This window comes from Piliocolobus tephrosceles, chromosome 3 (assembly GCF_002776525.5).
Source record: "Piliocolobus tephrosceles isolate RC106 chromosome 3, ASM277652v3, whole genome shotgun sequence".
Classification (NCBI taxonomy): Eukaryota; Metazoa; Chordata; class Mammalia; order Primates; family Cercopithecidae; genus Piliocolobus; species Piliocolobus tephrosceles.
In genome coordinates, this window is record NC_045436.1 from 75,354,723 (window position 1) to 75,373,499 (window position 18,777).

General features: G+C 38.5%; 1 protein-coding gene across 2 annotated transcripts in view; it reads right to left on the reverse strand.

Annotated features, from left to right (window-relative positions):
• UNC5C (unc-5 netrin receptor C) overlaps window positions 1-16,329 on the reverse strand; it is a 382,817-nt gene extending 366,488 nt beyond the window's left edge. The window contains exon 1 of one of the 2 annotated variants that reach the window (XM_023193335.1): window positions 16,052-16,329. In XM_023193335.1, the coding sequence (XP_023049103.1) occupies window positions 16,052-16,175 (124 nt within the window). In that variant the 5' untranslated portion in view covers window positions 16,176-16,329. The remainder of the gene's footprint in view (window positions 1-16,051) is intronic. The other variant, XM_023193334.1, reaches the window with a different exon arrangement.
• Window positions 16,330-18,777: the final 2,448 nt, after the last annotated feature.

The following is an 18,777-nucleotide window of genomic DNA, read 5'->3' on the forward strand; positions in this document are numbered from 1 at the left end:
TATTTTGAAAAATAATATGATGGCTCACGCCTGTAATCCCAGCAATTTGGGAGGCCAAGGTAGGTGGATCACGAAGTCAACAGTTCGAGACCAGCCTGACCAACATGGTGAAAACCCGCCTCTACTAAAAATACAAAAAAATTAGCTGGGCATGGTGGCAGATGCCTGGAATGCCAGCAACTTGGAAGACTGAGGCAGGAGAATTGCTTGAAACCAGAAAGCAGAGGTTGCAGTGAGCAAAGATTGCACTACTGCACTCTAGCCTGGGCAATAGGAGCAAACCTCCATCTCAAAAAAAGAAAAAAAAAAAAAAAAGAAAAATAATATGAATAATATCTTATTATTTAATAACATTTTAAATGATAAAACAATTTTTATCATTTAATGTGATATCATTAAATAATACATCATTAAACACAACACCATCAAATGTTTGAATATATGTACATTTTTTGTGAACATGTAAATATGTGGGACTCCAGGAAATAATTTAATTGTTTATTTGTTTGAATAACTTGGCTCTCTGAATTGCTCTCCTACACCTCAACGAAATAATAGCAAATAAATAATATATTATGGCACAAAATAAATATCGTTCTTGTTAGTTTGAAAACAAAAACAAAAAAGGCAGTAATCTTTCAATAGAACTTCCTAAGACAGTTTAATGTTCAGAAAATTAGTTTTTGAGAAGCATGTTTTTATTTCAGAAAACAACACAGGTACATCCTGAAAGAAGGGATTCTAAATAGTCTCATATTTTCTGTTGTTTCGTTTTTCCCTCCCTGGGAATCTTCAAATAAAAATTCCTACAAATTCAATGTTCCAGGTAGCATAAAACCGCAAATAAGCAGTTTAAGCAATCATTAAAACCATTCTAGGTGGCTTCTGTTGAATTCTTTAGATGGAATAATATCCTATAAAGATAAAACATTTTTATAATTATGTAGGGACAAAACCACACTGTTGATTGCAGAGTTTTAAACGTGGAACATTCCCTGCAGCATAGCACTTGAGGAAGCTGGGGAGGAGGGTTGGGCTAAAAAAATAAAAGAGCGTTAACCTGATTTTCGGACAGAGAAAATTACAAGTGAATCAGTGTTTTATAGACCTACTTAAAATGTTTCCTGTGGGGGTATCATCCTGAAGTGGTGACTGAGTTGTCCTTGTTTATTTAGTTAGTTAATGCATCTATTACATTATGTTTGCTAAAGGTCCACAATTGCATTAATTTGGGTTATAAATATTTTGGGTTATGTTCTTCCTATCAAGTTGACACATTTTGAGGACAAGATTTTTTATGTTTTGTCTTGTTTAAATTTTACAATGACACATTTTAAAGAATATAAAAATGTCACAGTGAACCAAAACAAATAATAATGAATATTCTTTGTAGCTGAAAAGCTTTTTCTTTATTCATATTATTTTTCAAAATAAAGTTGTTAGTTATGCAACTATACACTTTCATTTTACAAATACACACTGGAAAACATTTTCAAGTAGAACTATGATCTTTGGATATTTTTTCCATTCCCTTCTCCTTAATTATATCATGATTAACATATATATGCCTTTTAGAAACTATAGAGTTTAGCTAGAGTCTGTTCATTAGTACATTTTAGGAATATTTTATTAAATGCAATATGTGTCAGTCGCAAAATATATATTTAACAGTAGGGTACCTAATTAATTTCTTTTTTGCTTATACAATAATGTGTCCCCTTGCAAATGTAGAAATTTGACCTTGCTTGGAAATTTCAGTTTAATTAATTTTTGCTTTTATATTAGTATCAGTAAAGATTTTGTTGTGTTAAAATTTCTGATATAGTGAGGAAGGTTAATTGTTTCTCTTCCTTCATAAAGAGTTTAAATGTTAGCAATGGGTAAAAAGTTTCCTTTCTTCCTGATTTCTAATTACATTTGTCTTTATGAATACAGCAAATGTATAGTAGAGAAAAGCACAAACTTATTTTTTCATTAAAGTTTATCAAGTAGTAGTTTTATAGAAATATATTCTAGATTCAGAACCTGGCACAGAAAAAAAGAAATTACCTAAACTTGCTTATTCATAAAACTGAAACAAAAGTGGGTTGACTTTTCAAAGAGTTTTATTGTAAAATCAGAATCTCATAACCTAACTGGTTACAAAAAAATGTGATTTTAAAAAGTACCAATTTATTTTAAGAATTTTACCTTTGACAACATGCTTTTATTCGTCCATATGACATTCTTTCACCTGATGGTACCCCCGACAGAACGCAATTTTGTCATTCTTTTATCTAATTATTTTCATAATAATGCCAAGTGAAAATCATTGTATGGCATAGACTTATATGATGAGAATAAAACAGCACGGCAACAATTGCTAATGCGCATTAAGTGTTGTTTGGTGCCAGGAGCTACTCTCAGTTCTTCACTTTTGACGACCCTGTTAATTACAATTCTATGATGTAACTATTATTATTATTGGAATCTTCTCCTTGAAAATATGGAGTGATCACAAGGTCAGGAGATCGAAATCACCCTGGCTAACATGGTGAAACCCTGTCTCTACTAAAAAAATACGAAAAACTAGCCGGGCAAGGTGGCGGGGGCCTGTAGTCCCAGCTACTTGGGAGGCTGAGGCAGGAGAATGGCATAAACCTGGGAGGCGGAGCTTGCAGTGAGCCGAGATCGCGCCACTGCACTCCAGGCTGGGTGACAGAGTGAGACTCCGTCTCAAAAAAAAAAAAAAAAAAAAAAAAAAGAAAGAAAATATGGAGTGAAACTAAGAGATTTTAGCTTGTATTCAATTTGCAAAGCATATATTTTAGCACAAATTATTCACCTGTACCAAGAGACTTATATAAAGGCTGCCATTAGTATTTGGCCAGCACAGGTGTCTGAGGAATACATTTAGTTGTACATCTTAATATTTTTTTCAGAGTAATTTGATTCATTTCCTATATCAGGAAATTATCAGATCCAAACACGCACACACGGGCGCACACATACATACAAATACATGCACACATCCAATACATTTTTAATTTTCTAGCAGTTAAAGAAAGAAAGGATTAAGCTGGAAAAAAAGAGAGATTTACAGCATTCACTCAAGGAAACACAGCCATGATACACTTTAAAAAATGAAAATTATTAAAGATGCCTTTAATAAAAGTTTCATAAGCATAAATAATAAATAATCAAGTGAAGATCAACCCATACTCTACTATAATGTGTTGGCAGTGTATGTGTATATACACATATATACACGTATGTATGTATATATACGTGTATATATACGTGGATATATGTGTGTATATATGTATACATATATTTATAAATATGTATGTATATATACGTGTATATATACGTGTATATATGTATATATACATATATATTTATAAATATATATATATATTTTTTTGAGATCTGAGTCTCGCTCTTGTTACCCAGGCTGGAGTGCAATAGCACGATCTTGGTTCACTGCAACGTTTGTCTCCCATTCAAGTGATTCTCGTGCCTCAGCTTCCCAAGTAGCTGGGACTATAGGCGCACACCACCACGGCCAGCTAATTTTTGTATTTTTAGTAGAGACGTGGTTTCACCATGTTGGCTAGACTGCTCTTGAACTCCTGACCTCAGGTGATCCACTGGTCTTGGCCTCCCAAAGTGCTGGGATTACAGGCATGAGCCACTGCGCCCGGCCACTCCATACATTTTTTTTAAATGTCATTCATACAGAAAAAAAAGAACACACTTCTAAAGTTATCCATGAAAGTAACAGTACATTAACAGGGTAATTTTTTTCTAAAAACTATTCCAAAGTCCAATGTAATAATTGTCCTATTTCAATCAGTCTGGCATCATCTTGTTATTTTAAACATAATTCAGTTTCATAATACTAGTTCATAGATGTGTGTAAATTTATTATGTGGCCAAATACAATGACATTCTTTATTTATCTTGCAATGGAATTAAGTTTTATGCAATACAAAAGGAAAAACATATGGAAAATAGTCACTTTTAATAGATATTTGAGTCTGAAAAAAATAAAATGGGTTTAGAATTAAAAATCAAAGCCCATGGCTTGAACTGAGGCATATTCCATCTGTTATTAATGCTTGAGCTATATACTAAAGATGAGATTATTCATCAAGTCCCTCATGCAATATGTTAGTAAATGGGATTTTGGTTAGTAATTTAATTGCTTAAACCCTGACCATGTAAGCTCCCAATTCACTCAAAATAAGATTTTACAGTGGCCTGACTGAATTAAAACAGTTAACAACACCAAAGAGTACCTCTTGATTTTATTAAGAAATGCATGTATGAAAATCTATTAATGTAGGGGGAGATCTCTGCCATCCCACTACAGTAAAGAGTAGCTTTTCCTTTTCCTTTCTTTGCTTTCTCTTTTTCCAACAAATGATGGGTTCTGTGAGAGTTTTTTAAAAATATATATATAAGGAAATATGGACTTAATTTTAAAATCTAAATAAATAAAAGATGTGATGCCTCTGGTTAGAATATTGAATAAATAATTCTGACTACTAGAAAGTATAATGAGAATTCAAGACCATTGTGAAAATGCTCACAAAGCTTATGCACAAGCTATCGGGGTCATATGCTTAAGCAGGGCTCCACCGTTGTTACTTGTACAGAGCTTCACTAATGGTCTGATAATAGGGGAGGGGAAGGTCGGCATGGAGGTTCTCGTAATACTTTATAGTGGTCTAAGCATGACAGCCACTGATTAATTACTGCCCTGTTCTCAACACACATTAGATGACTGAGCAATCCCGTTTGCCTCCACAATGGCTTCATAGCTGCAGAACACTGTCCTAGAGAATATGTTAAGGTGACTTACTAATGATCTTTGGATACTAGTGTAAATTTGCGGTGAAACTTCTTGTCTTTCAGATGTTTAAAATGAAGATTGGAAAATATTCAAAAGACGGAAAAATGTACATGTAAGAAACTCTCTTGGGGGAGATAATGTGGGCATTTCAACCTTCAATTTCATTTCAGACAGCAATAATGCATCATACTTCTTTCAAAAGGATTATCATAGTAATCACCTTAAAAATATCAGGACGCATTCCTCTCTTTTTACTTGCTCTCTCTTCTAATTTCCTCACCTTCTCTCCCATTTAGACACATAACAGTGTTTGGGGTGGGGGGAGTGTCGTATAGTTTCAAAATACACTGAAAAACTAGACAGTCAGCTAAGAGTAAAAAAAAAAAAATCACTTCACTTTAAGTGAATTTCTCAAAGTAGCTCATGTGAATATGTGCTTCTATGGAAACAACTCTTTCTGAATGTCAGCTTAAGCTTCTCCATATGATTTTTCTCAAAGGCTCCCTTTAAAAACCATCACTACTATTTATTATCTTCTTGTTATATAGACTGTTACTTTTGCTTCATCACAAATCTCTGCCTGTTTATTAGCAGCCCTGCCACCACTATCAGATGACATTTGTTTTACTTAATGTACGTAGTTTTAGGGGAAAAAAATTATAGAACTGCTATTACTGCATTATATGAAAAAATTCCAATGTACATTTAGCTGACACTGCATCAGCTGCTATTTAAACTGGGCTTAGCTAATGGACTTTTAATGTCAGCGGGGTTATGTGCAGTTACTGGCTATTAGCAGAAATGGCTCCTTTCTATAAAAATCACTTTTCCTCAAGTGTGTTGTTTGAACATTCCTTTCCCTAATTTAGTGACTGTCACTGAACGCAAAACAAACTCAAGAACTCTGGAGTCCGCTGTTATCTTTAAGACCCTTTTTTTAACCTTTCATTCAGCATTAAACAGGCAACCTCCCTCATTAGTATTTAGACTTGTAATCTGAAAACTGTGTGATGCATTATTATTTGTTTTGCCATTCTTAGCAGTACACTACATATTTCACTATGAAAACCCCACGTCACTGATGAATGGTATATGTATGAAAGAAAACATTCAAAACAGTTTGCTTAATCCTAGAATTTATTTACGCACTTTAAAAATCCTAGTTCAAAAATGCCAAGTGATGTAGGAATGTATGACAATAATAATCAATATATGTTTATATGTTGATGTATTATGTAAATATTTATAGAATTAGCCTGCATTTAATACACCAGTGAATATAAGTAGGGAAACATATTATCACTATATACTGAATAAAATTCTGTTTATTCTTTCTTTAGTAACAACCTTTCCCTCCTCCCAATTAACTTTATCTTCATCCATTTAAATAAAGCTTTAAATAGATGTAATGGATAAACCTGGAAACAAAGCCACCAATATGGCATCTGAGGGTATCCAAGAAAATCAAACATAACTCCATTTGATTAAGAGGTTGAAACAAACCATCACTGAATTCTGGTCAGAGAAGAACAGTACAACTGACCTCTTCTTCAATCAGCCCACATGAGAGGTCACCTCACGTAGGGTGCTTACCAGGGACATGCTGTCTCTTCCAGAGAGCAGCACCCAGAGAGGGGTTCATAAATGTGAAGAAAGGATTTTACCCCTGCGTGCACTGCAGGCATAAAAGTCGACAGTCTCCTTTGGTCAACAAATTATAGTCCACCGTGTAGGAAAACAACAGCAGTTCTCCTCCACGGCTTTGAATAAGTCAGTGAAAGTGGAGATCCCTTAGTCTCTGTCACTTGGATGACAGGAGAGAACTTGTTTCCATCAGATAAGCCACTGCACTAATGAGGCAGAAACATCTCTTTGGAAACTGGGGAAATGACTGTGCAATTTGCCAAGAGCAAGGCGACTTTTCTAAGAAAAGTTAAGATATAATTCTTCATTTAGAAATCAGTGATTAAATCTGAGTTCTTAGTCCTTGACTACCTTTATGAATTCGTTTTACAGGTTAAAAAGTGTTTTCATTTGTTTGATAGGCTCCATTGGTTTTTTGAGAATATTGTCAAGTCTGTTTGAAAATCAACTCTTGCTCCTAAAACATAAAAAGCTACAGACACACACACACTCACAATTTGTGTAAGCACATATATGCTCACAGGGAATTAGGGAACTATGTTTGCCTTCTCCTTGTCATTCTTCATTTCATTAAGAGTCGGCCTGGAAACACCCTCCTAGGAAATATTTCCATAGTTATTTAATTCAATAAAAAATGACATGTATCTTTCATGTGATCATCATTTCTAATAAATCTAATAAAATTATCTGCTCTCCCTTGCCACTGGGAAAACATACTGCCAAAACTTCTCCTAGCCATCCTTCTACTTTTTTTTTTTTTTTTTTTTAACCATATTATAGTAAGTAAACTATAACATTTTTCACTGTGGTCATTTTAATTCTATACAGATTTATATATATTTGTGTATAAATATAAACACAAATAAAAATGACAACAATACTTAACAGAGTAGCTTAGGAAGTAGCATTTTATAAAACCCCTGGAGGATACTGCTATACCATTGATTTAAGTCTAGATTTCTCAGACAAGCACATCCTGCCCAAATAGTTCCAATACAATTCAAACTTCTTACAAGTTTATACCTTTTAAATACTTCCCAAATTCTTTTGCTATGTTAATTGAAATATGTGCAAATCAAGATTCTATTTAGATAGAAATTTCAAGTCAGAGGGCCTGTTGAATAATATTATGATGAAATACTGATTTAGGGTCTCTGTTCCAGATAGCACAAATAAATCATTTGAACATGTCTGTTTTTCCTCAGCTTCTGAGAGCAGTTACTGAAATGGGCTTCTGTTTTCCACCACCCTGCATGCTCTGTGGGTGATGGCTGTGGGAGGCAGGGCGGGAAATGTCTGAGCCTCCTTCAATCCTTGAGTTTGATCCCTAACACATTTTTAAACTTTATTCTTTCATCATCTCATAGAGGAGATCCAGAAGGAAAAAGGAAAGTTGCTAAATAAAATGACAGGCACCATAATCAATGTTTCATTTAGAATGACTTCAAGATTGCTGCTTGCTAAACTTGAGCACTTCCACTGGGTGGCTACAATGTGTATATTTGCCAAACACTTTATTCAGTGAGATAAAATGTATCATTTTCCCTTAATCAAAAGCGAAATTCTAATGTCAACATATTTCACATAGACATACAGCTCAAAGTGAAATTACCATTATTTACTTTGTATTTCCAATCATAAAGATTTTGTTGTGGTAATAATTTGGTTACTTGTTTGATTTTGATTAGTAATAACACAGATCTCCGAAAATCATGTATAATAACAGTGCTCTTGTCACTGATTATCATTTTTAGTTTCTATAAAAGTTACGGAATATCATTGGCTAAAATATAATCTTTGATCTAGTTCTTCAATGGGTTTTTAAGGCCATATGAAGTTCCAAAAAGATATTAGAATTATTTAAAATATTGAATTTGAATACAAGTAACAAATATGCAAATTCATAGAGAATAGAAGAGTCCCAAATTGCTCCTTTTACCTTTAGTTCTATAAAGTAGTCCCCCTGCTTCTCTGCGGTTCACTTTCTGCAGTTTCAATTACCTGAGGTCAACTGTGGTCCAAAAATGTTAAATGGAAAATTTCAGAAATAAACAATTCATAAGTTTTAAAGTGCGTGGAGCTCTGAGTAGCGTGACAAAATCTCTCAGACATGAATCACTCCTTCATCCAATGTACCCATGCTGTATAGGCTCCCTGTCTGGTAGTCACTTAGTAGTTATCTTGGTTATCAAATGAAAAAAAGCAGTGTAGATGGAAGTTCCATACTATCTGTAGTTTCAGGCATCCATTGGGTCTCTTGGAAAATATCTCCTGTATTTAAGGGAGGACTGCTGTACGTGAATTTCTTTTGCTTGTTGTTATAAGTAGATACTTTTATATCACGTACCCTATTACATTGCACTAAACTTCTATTATCTAAGAGAATGTCTATTATGAGTTAATTTAAAATGATCGCTTTTATCTACAAATGCTGTGCTTTACTTCCATACTACATTTTTATATTATTATATACTCTAAGTTTTTTAAATTTTGAGAAAACCTGCATTTCTATTTATGGATATATTTCTATTTACGGATATATCCCTTCCGACTGTACTGTAGATGCATTTTAATAAACAAGCACTACTCTCTTTTTATTGCAAAGAAATATCCACATATAAGGTGGTTCTTCCGAACAGAAAAAAAGAGAGAGACAACAATAAATAAGAACAGAGTTCAGGCAGTCCATGATTAAATAATCAATTCAGAGATTGACTAAAACTGAGAAATGTTAGCATGCATCAATGAACTTGTTAAGTGTGCTCAGGGAGTTTCTGTTGTTTCACATCCTCAGTTAGAAGGGGATATAATCCATGGTCATCTACATGAGGCATTTTTATAGCTCTCATAATTGCTGAGAAATGAAACTAGCCACAGGATCCACATGACAACATGATTAATGAAGGTAAAACCCCCTATCCTCACAACATTTTAAAATAAGTAAGACTGGTAACTCTGGTGTTAAACTGAGTAATCAATATCATCTGTTAATATGATTATTGTGAGCCCTGGTATTTAAAATAAGAACTCTAACAGGCATATCTGTGTAATGAAGTTTCACCTGGCTCCCCTGACTCTCACATTCCACTGCCACGTTGGCAATGAGATGTGTTTGGTTATTTAACTAAAAGAGGGTATTCCCCAAACATGGGGGATTTCAGATGTTACACTTCACTTTTGCCACACAAAGCACTTTTGAATCACTGCTCATTGCCATAAAAACTATACTGACCTAAGGACAAATACCTGCACATTTGGCACTTTCAAAGCTATAGCTCACTTTTTAAATTATAACTTCAACTTAATTAATGTCATGGCAACTTTAACACTATATACTCCATGTAGAAGGGGAGGTATGTTTTAAGTACTTATAAAATCTGGAAACATTCTTCTGTGTATTTCAAAACCTCATTATATATTCCTAAGTGAGCAACTTTCGGGGGAGCAGCAATGCTCAAAACAAAAAACCACAGTACAACTTCAACACAAAACTTTTGTTTTTAATTCTGAAATTTCAGCTCAATATTTTCAAACATATTGTTCATAAAGAGTCCAAATATCTGCAGCATGATATATGTTTTTGGGTTTTCATGAAAAGGCAGAAATTCTTCTGGTGGTTCCACAGAGGTAGACAGGATAAAAAAAAAAAAAAAGTTTTCTATTTCTGATCGTGTTAGCTCATAAAAGTATTACTATAAAATGTTTTTATTAAAATCTCCATAAATTTGAAAATAACAAATATTTAAAATAAGAGAAACTATAAATTATCCCATTACTGAGTTTCTTTTTTAAAAACTAGAAAAAAGGGAAACATTAATGTTTGAATATCGCTCAAAGCAAACTTACTGTGCTTCAAAGTAGCATAAAAAACAGCACCGAGTTTCTGTGAGTAAAACATCCTTGAGCTAAGAGATACTGAAATAATACCAAAGGTCTCATATTCATGTAGCCCTCCTTCACAAATACATAAGCAATAACAAATCCAAGCAAGAAATGAAACCAAAGAAGCATCCATACATATGTTTAAGAAGTCAGGTTAAAAAAGAAAGAGTGCAGAACCAGAACCAATAATAGAAGCAGAATGACAATTTTGTAGGTGAAAAATCTAAACTGTAAGTAACATAAAATGCCCTACAAATTTCTTATTTTATCTCAAAAGTTTGACAGAAAACATTTGCTCCAAACATGCAAAGAATAGCAATAACCATTAAACAGTAAGAATTAAATGCAAATATTTCACCAAAATATATGTCATCTAGATTATCTATGCTGTTTTAAATTAGGATAACAAAACTTCCTATTGCAAATATAGTTTGAATAAATGAAGGTTCTGGTGAATTTGCTTTGCCTTCATGTTGACCTATTTTTTATTTATTTTGTTTTAACACACAACCAATTATGTTATTTAGAGTATACACTTGTGTCCATTTTCTTTTAAAGAAAAACTGTCCACATTCACATAAAGGTCTGATTTTCCCCAAACCCTTATCAGAAACCCTGGGGTGTACCTTTTTTCTGTAATAGTGTTCATGGATTTATGAAAAGTTATCTTGCAGTATTCCTTGAGAAAACAGAAAGTCAAGGACAAGCTTCTTGCAAGGACTTAACTGGCAGTGACTTAACATGGCATTTTTAGAACTAATAGGAGGTTAATTTTCCCAGAGAGAACAGAAGGGAAGAAAAGAGGCTGTGGAAGGGAATGAGATTCCCACAGGCTGTTCAGAGAACTGTGCTCTGTTCAGGAGTTTACAATGATCTACTTTGGAGCATCTCTTCAGACAGCTCCGTTTCTTGCTTTTGGGGAAGCAGTGTCAGCAGCTATCATGACTCTGAGTTCAAAATTATTGACCTTTAGTTTCTTTTACATCTAGATTTCTTTGCCAATGGTTTGTAGAATTGGAAGTTAAGGAATAATACTTATATTCTATGAGCTAAATGCTTCTCTAATTGTAACCTGTAGTATATATTATCCTCATTTTTATATGTGAGGAAACTAAGGCACGGAAACGTTAAATATCTTGCTCATAGTCACAGAGCTGGAGGTGCTGGAAGCAGTATTATGAAGCATTGGTAAGCACCATGTTAACTGACAGAATGGGCATATACCACTAACAGCTCTTAGCTCCTGCCTCCCCAGAGCCAGATGAAACTTGCATTAAATCTAAGTAAAATGCTGTTGCAACGCAAACTTAGCTTCAACAACATACAACTTCCAGCCAAATCACTGCTCACAAGTTCTTCTGTGTAGAAATTTTAGAACCCCTCACCACCACTCACATTAGAATCCTAGCTTGACCTATGTTTACTGTCTTCGGATGTCTGAATCCAGAAAGTACTATACCTGTGTCCGCTTTTATACTTAAGAAAGTGAATTATAATTCCATGATTCTACTTCTGTCTTCCTGTAGGGCTGAAACTGCCTCACAACATTCCGTTTCCAACAAATAGCATTCAGTCTGGGATGCAACATGAGTGCACAATAATTGTTTAAGAACTTTACTTCTAATACCATGCTTTATCTAAAGAAAACATTGTTTCTAATTTGTGAGGAAATGTGAACAGGTTTGTTTTTAACTGCCACAAATACAAAAGTCAAACTAAAAAAAATATGTAGGCTAAAACTGCAAGGCAATAGCACTGGCTCAATCTCAAACCCCACAATTTTCCCCATTATCTTCCTGAAGTGGTTGCAGCCTGTAATTTTAATGTTTCTTCTGAGAGTGACTCCCTCTGCTGCTCCTGCAAAGCCATGACCTAAATCAGAAAAGTGCTAAACGCAGTTAAGGCCTAATAGAGCACACTTGCTGTTTGCACTAACTGGAGAACCTAGCATACATTAGAGAACAGTTATATTTAAGTCTCAACAATAATTCTAAATAAGCTAAGAGGGTTTGCTTAGTAGAGCTCATGCCCTGTTCATGTCCTTAGGGGGGTTGCTTAAAATAGACCCGTACGAATTCTGACTAGGACAACCAGCTCCCAAACTACAATAGGAGGCATTTGAGGACCCTGTCTTAATTAACTCTTTACCCTCAGTATCCAGAATACAGGGAGTCAATAAATGTCAGTTATAATCTAATGATTCCTAATTCTTTGCAAGTGTTTGGAAAGTTTATTCTTTGAAGCTTTTAAGCATTCTCTAAGCTAGAACACACAAAATTATTTTTTCTCATCAGAAGTAAACTAGCCTACTTTTCCTTATTGTATATTCCTAATGTAAATTCATAAATTTTCTGTACTCCTACAATGGAAACGTATACGACAGAATTGTAATGAACTTTAGTTGTCTTCATTGTTGACTGTCTGTTTATACCACACCAATATGCAAACATGCATAAAGGAATTTTTACTCTTTTGTAGGAAGACATATGTTTTTTTTTTTTTTTTTTAAACTATGAAGATAATAGGGAATTATCCCAATCTGATTAGAGACTTCAGTAATTTTTTGTCCTGAGTTTGGTGGTGTTAACACTCAAACACTAGTTGGTGCTAGATAAGCAGCATACCAATGCTGTGTAGCCCAGATAAAATGCATTTATAAACTAGGAGGGTCCTAATTCAGAAGCACACTGATCACACACACACACACACACACACACACACACACACTGCCTTTTACTAGTAAAATCTTTCATTCTTGGAAGTCAGAAACACTGCAAATTCCCTGGAGCTAGGAGTTCCCAGCAATCCTGAATGAAACAATTAGAGCATAGCCAGAAAGGAGAAAGTTGTTGCCTACAGCCTAGAGAATTTCCCAAGGACCTATTTAAAATGACTGCTGTCTAAACCACAGTTACAAAACTCAGTACACTCACAAATAATGCCTATTCTATGTTTTATCTTAAATATCTGTTGTTTCCTTGATCATATCTGAAGATATATACATACTTCTAATTTCTGCAGTACTTCAACAACAGAAGGAAAACTTCATCCACATTGTAAAGTGCTTAAATTAACTTTCCCATGTTAATTGCACTTGGACTTTCATTCATAAGAAATAGTTCATTTGGATCTTTAAGTCATCATCACAAGGAAATCATACCTTGAGGGTATGGGCTAGTGTTCTAGTCCAAGGAAAGCAGAAAGAAGAAGAATAAGAAGGGAAAGGAGGTCTGACCATCAGACCATTTATAAAATGTGTGACTCTGAGAGGAAAGTGTTAATAGTGGCTCAAGATAAACAGGCTGGGGTAACGTACTGCAGTGATGATAGTAGCTGATAGTGGAGTTTGGTGCTTTATCCTTCCTTTGATAACTAACAGACAACACAGGAAGAGCTGGTACCCTGGAACATGGAGGATAACAAAGACAAAAGTGGTAGAATAGTGCATTTTACAGACCATAAGATTCAAGCAAAAATTCCGCTAATCAAGAACTGAAGGAACTAAATAAACGAAATGGACAAGAACTGCAGTGAAATGCACACACCCAACAGAGTACGTTTTCTTTTCCACTTAAGAGGAGACTCAGTCTCCAATCTTTAACTTGCCTACTCTATAAAAAGTGCAAGAGGAAAACAGTCTATCCTAAGCATTTTTTCTTTTTAATCTCTTCTCCCTTCTTCTTTCAATATTAATCCATTTACAATCTCCTGTTTGATTATCTTTATTGATCCTTTTTCTGCCCAGTCTTTTTAATTTGGTTATTGTAAGCTCTCAGCAGGAATCCTATCTCTTGTTTGACATCTTTGGGGACTTTAACTTGTCCTTTTCCCAAACAGTTCTCTCACCGTGTCCCGTCCCCCTCTCCCACCACCCACCTCCATGGCTCAGTCCTTTGTGCGCCCAGTAACAGCAGGCGAATTCCACAGGGAGTCACGCGGTTGATTCCACGACTATTCATCAGGTTGTTCACTTAAGCTTCCAAACACCCCCCTCTAAGCATCCTTGGCTAGCGCCCTGAGAACTTGTTATCAATTTTAGGAAATCCACAAGCCATGATTCTTGGTGGAGATTCCTTTTTAAATGGACAGACAGATGAACTCTGGAAGTGTGCATAAGAAAACAAGAGCAGAACCTCGGGGATGGGAGGCATCTGGTGAGAAGGGAAGGAAGGATTTATGAGCAGGGCCACTTAGCAGGGCAGCAGGAAAATTTACTCCCAAAGAAGCTATCGCTAATTCACAAAGCCTTGCTAATCACTTACCTCCCCACCCAGACCACACTCCTATGCTAGGCGCTCTCCTCCACTTCCAACAACCCCACCCCCATCCCCAGCGCCTCTCTAAGATCAGAGGGAATGCTCTCCGGAACCCCTAGGGTGTCTGAACGTTACCTGGGGAGTTGGGGCTACCGTAGAGCCTCCCTTTACTCTCCAAATTTGGAAATAATAGTAACCGAGAGTGAGGGGAGAATTCGTGAATTGCCTCTGAATGCTGCCTAAGCTTCCTTCATCCTCTCTTTCTCCAGGAAAAGCTGAGCTGCCTCGCCTGAGCCGCCTCGCCTGAGCCGGCTATCACCACTGAACTGGGCTAAGAGACCCAGGTAGGAGTTGGGCTTGGCCAGAAGTTTTGGGGCGCAGGTGACCCGAGAGAGACCGCAGAGGGGTCAGCCTTGGCTCTTTCTTCTCCGCTCCGTTCCAGTCAGCTTCCCTGGCTTGGAAGGCTGGGAGCTGCTGCTAACACTTCAAACTAGGGGAACAAGAAGGGAGCCGGGCGATCAGCTCCTGAGCCTCCCCTCCTCCCTTACCCATCGCCAACTCCCGGCCACGCACTTCCCAACCCGGCTTCGCCCAGGGCTCCGGTCACTTATGTTAAAGCTCACAGGCGTTAAATTAAAATGTCAGAGTTATAAACTGGTCGGCCACCCCGGGGAGTTTCGGATTCGGTTTGAACAACCAGCCGGTTCCCCCAGAGCTCTGGGATTTTCATTTCTACGTCCCCTGGTGGGAGGCAGGCATGAATTGGGGTATGTATGAGTGCAGAGGCATGCACACCCCGGGCCTGCCTCCAGCCGGGTACGCGGATTCGGGTGGGCTGTGTATTTCCACAGCACCTGAAGCAGCAGGCGAGGGGGACGGATGCTTTCGAGTCCTTGACAGTAATGGGCACATTTCCTTAGCTGAGCGCCCTTCGGGGTCTAGTGTGCTCAAAGACTCAATGAAGATCCTGCTACCCCAGCCTTGGCACAGCGCGAGGAGCTCCGTGCCTTATGCGCTTCGGGATGCATCTACGGTATATCACACAGCGACTCGCACCGAGAGTCCCTCCAAACCTCCGTGTGTACAATATGCAACAACGTGCGCTTGCGGAGCCGAAACTGCACAAGACACCCCAGGCTCCCACACGTATGGAGACGGATCGGATGCGTGTCCACACCCCGTTCGTCCCCGGTCCATTCGTGCCCATCTCGGAAGATAGATTAAACATTAATAATAATAATAATAATAATAATAATAATAATAATAATAATAATAAAGCTTCTTGACTAGTTGGGAAAGTGGAATTTAGAGTGGTTTCCAGTTGAGAGCAATGAGGCAAATTGAGGAAGTCAGGAGAATTGGGGAGGAGGAGAGGAAGCAGGGAAGGAAGAAGCGAAGGGAGGTGGCCGCGGAGCCTGGCGGACCCCCTTACCTTGGGCGGCGGAGCCAGTGCCGCTGGCGCTGAGCAAGGCCAGGGCAGGTAGCACGAGCATTTGCAGCAAGTATCCCAGTCCCAGTCCGCAGCGGGCCGCTGTCGCCCGCAGACCTTTCCTCATCGTAGACAGAGGTGTGCCGGGGGAGGGGGGAACAGAGAGACGCGCAAACAGCTGAAAGCCCCACTGGGCAGAAGCTGAATCCGTGCACCGCGAAGCAGTCCGAAGAAATAACGACAACCAAGCGCCACACTCCACTTTCTCCAAGGGCAGGCGCCAAAAGGGGGAGGAGAGGAGACGCCGAGGAGGAGTTTGAAGGTCCCTCTTTTCCAATGCCTTCTAACTGACGTCTCCCGCGAGCGACTGCTCTGCCCCCACTTGGGAAGTCCAGGGAGGCGCAAGGCGGCCACCTCCGCCGCTCCCCTCAGCAGCAGGAGCAGCCGCAGCTCCGCCGCACGCCGAGTCTAGACTGCTCTCCGGGTCCCCTCGCCTGTGAGGAACACACACAGACACCGGGGGTGGGGGTGGGGGTTGAAGTGGGGAGTGGGAGGAGGAGGGAACGGAGGGAGGAAGCTTGGGCACCGTCAGGCGCTCTGGTCTCCAATCTCAGTGTTCTCACGCCGGCGGAGAGATGTCCCGGCTGTCGCTGCTGGGTGGCCAAAGAGGGTCACATCCTAGAGTAGGGCGCACGGATGCGCGAAGGCGCTCGGCAAGGAGGCGTAGAGGGCGCAGCACAACTCCGCTAGGGGGGCGGGAGCACGCCCGCCCGCCTTATGTAAGCAAGGATTGGAGGCAGATCGGCGCCCAGGGCGGAAGGTGGAGACCAGCTGTGGGTTTGCCAGCTGAAGCCGAGGCGAGAGAGACCAGAGGAAGAAGCGGCTGCGGAGAGGGGCCGCGCGCCTGCCTCCCGCGGTGCGCCAGACCCGGACGCCGGGAATGCCGCGGATGCGCCCTGGGCCACTTGGCTGTGTCCGGTGGAGCTCAGCCTGCCGCCTGCCACCTTCTTCGCCGCGCTGGCAAAGCTTGAGCCGTATTCCCTGGGACTGGACTCGCTCCACGACTTCGGGTCTTGCGTTTGACGAAGCCGGTGCGGGCTCGAACTGAAGTCCTTCTTGGTTGGGGAAGAAGGCATGAAGCTTTTTCAGTGCTCCAGCCCGCTGCTGTCCTGGGGTTGTCAGCGCCCGTCAAACTGCTTTATGTTCTGAGCGCGTGTGACTCCTTTGCAGTGGAACAGAAAGTAAAAGCTCCACGAAAACTCATTCTGCAACAGTGCTTTCTTTGCCTGCATCTTGGTGGCTGACAAGGGTGGTGAGGCGATACCGGAAGAAACTCTCTTAGAAAAAAAAATGCAAAGCAAAATTTGTAGATATTCAAAGTGATGATGGAGCCTATAACATGTTTTTTAAATTTCTAATAGTGTGTGTAAGAACTCGAGCTGCTATGAATTTGTTTACCTTTCTATGGGAAATGTCTACATCGCTGGGTTGTGAATCCCTGTTGTCATGATGAAGGAGGGATGCAAGACTGGGTGGGTAAAATAAGGAAAGACTAGACGAAAGGAAAGTGAATTTATTAAAAGGTCAACACGCAGACACAGACAGCATTTTGGGAAAATGAAAACCATTTCCCAAGATTAGCATATCTTTAAACTAATAATACATCAGGGAATTTTCTGTTCTTGGTGCCAAGGGGGCCATGTGTAAACACACATGCACACACACATGCAGAAAACATGAGGTCTAATTTTGGCTGTGGTCATAACTACTGTTACTGTGGGTAAGTCAGGTAACCTGTGAATGTCTCAGTTTCTTCATTTGTGAAATATTTTGATAGTTTCAAAGTTCTCTTAAGTTCTAGCGTTCTATGATTCTGCCTGCACAGCCCCATCTAGGCAATAACACGTATCTTGGATGAATCAGGGAGATCCAGAAAGGTAGTATTTGCCAAAGACATTGACAAAACCGGCCACTTCTTATTTCTGTGGAGACTCTGTCCACCACACAAAACTCTTCTTCACTCTCTTCATCTTCTCCATACCAAGATATCATGATATTTGACAATAGGGTAGGTGCTGGCACCAGACTGTCTGCCTTCAGTTCTTAGCATTTCTTATTACTTGACTGATATTGAGCATTAAAGCTAGGTGCCTCTCTTCCCTAACTTGTAAGATGGGTCTAGTAACAGGAACTATCTCACAGGGTTATTTCAGGATTATATAGATTAAACATATGTAAAATGCCTTACGCCAAAATTGTAAACTGCTGTTCTTACTATTCATGAAAAATTCCCATTAGCCTCATGCTATCTCGACCAGTGCTCTTCAGCAGAAATTTCTGGAATGAAGAACTTGTTCATATCTGCGCTTTCTGAGGTGGTAGTTATGAGATACATGTGGCTACTTGCAATGTGGCTAGTGTGAATTGGAAATTTTTATTTAATTAATTTTAATTTTAATAGTCACATGTGGCCAGCGGCTACCGTATTTTACGGTGTATTGAGGCCACTAATAACTTGTCAAGTATTTTGAGAATGACTTCACAAAGATTATTATACTTATCTATATGTACAATTTTACTAAGAAGGACAACAGCTTAAATACTAAGAAATCTCCACATATACTCACCATCACATCAACAACATCCAAAACTTATCTGTTAATTATTTACAATTTTATTGCCTGTCGTCTTACATTAGAATTTAACTGTTTTAAGACAGAGATTTTGCC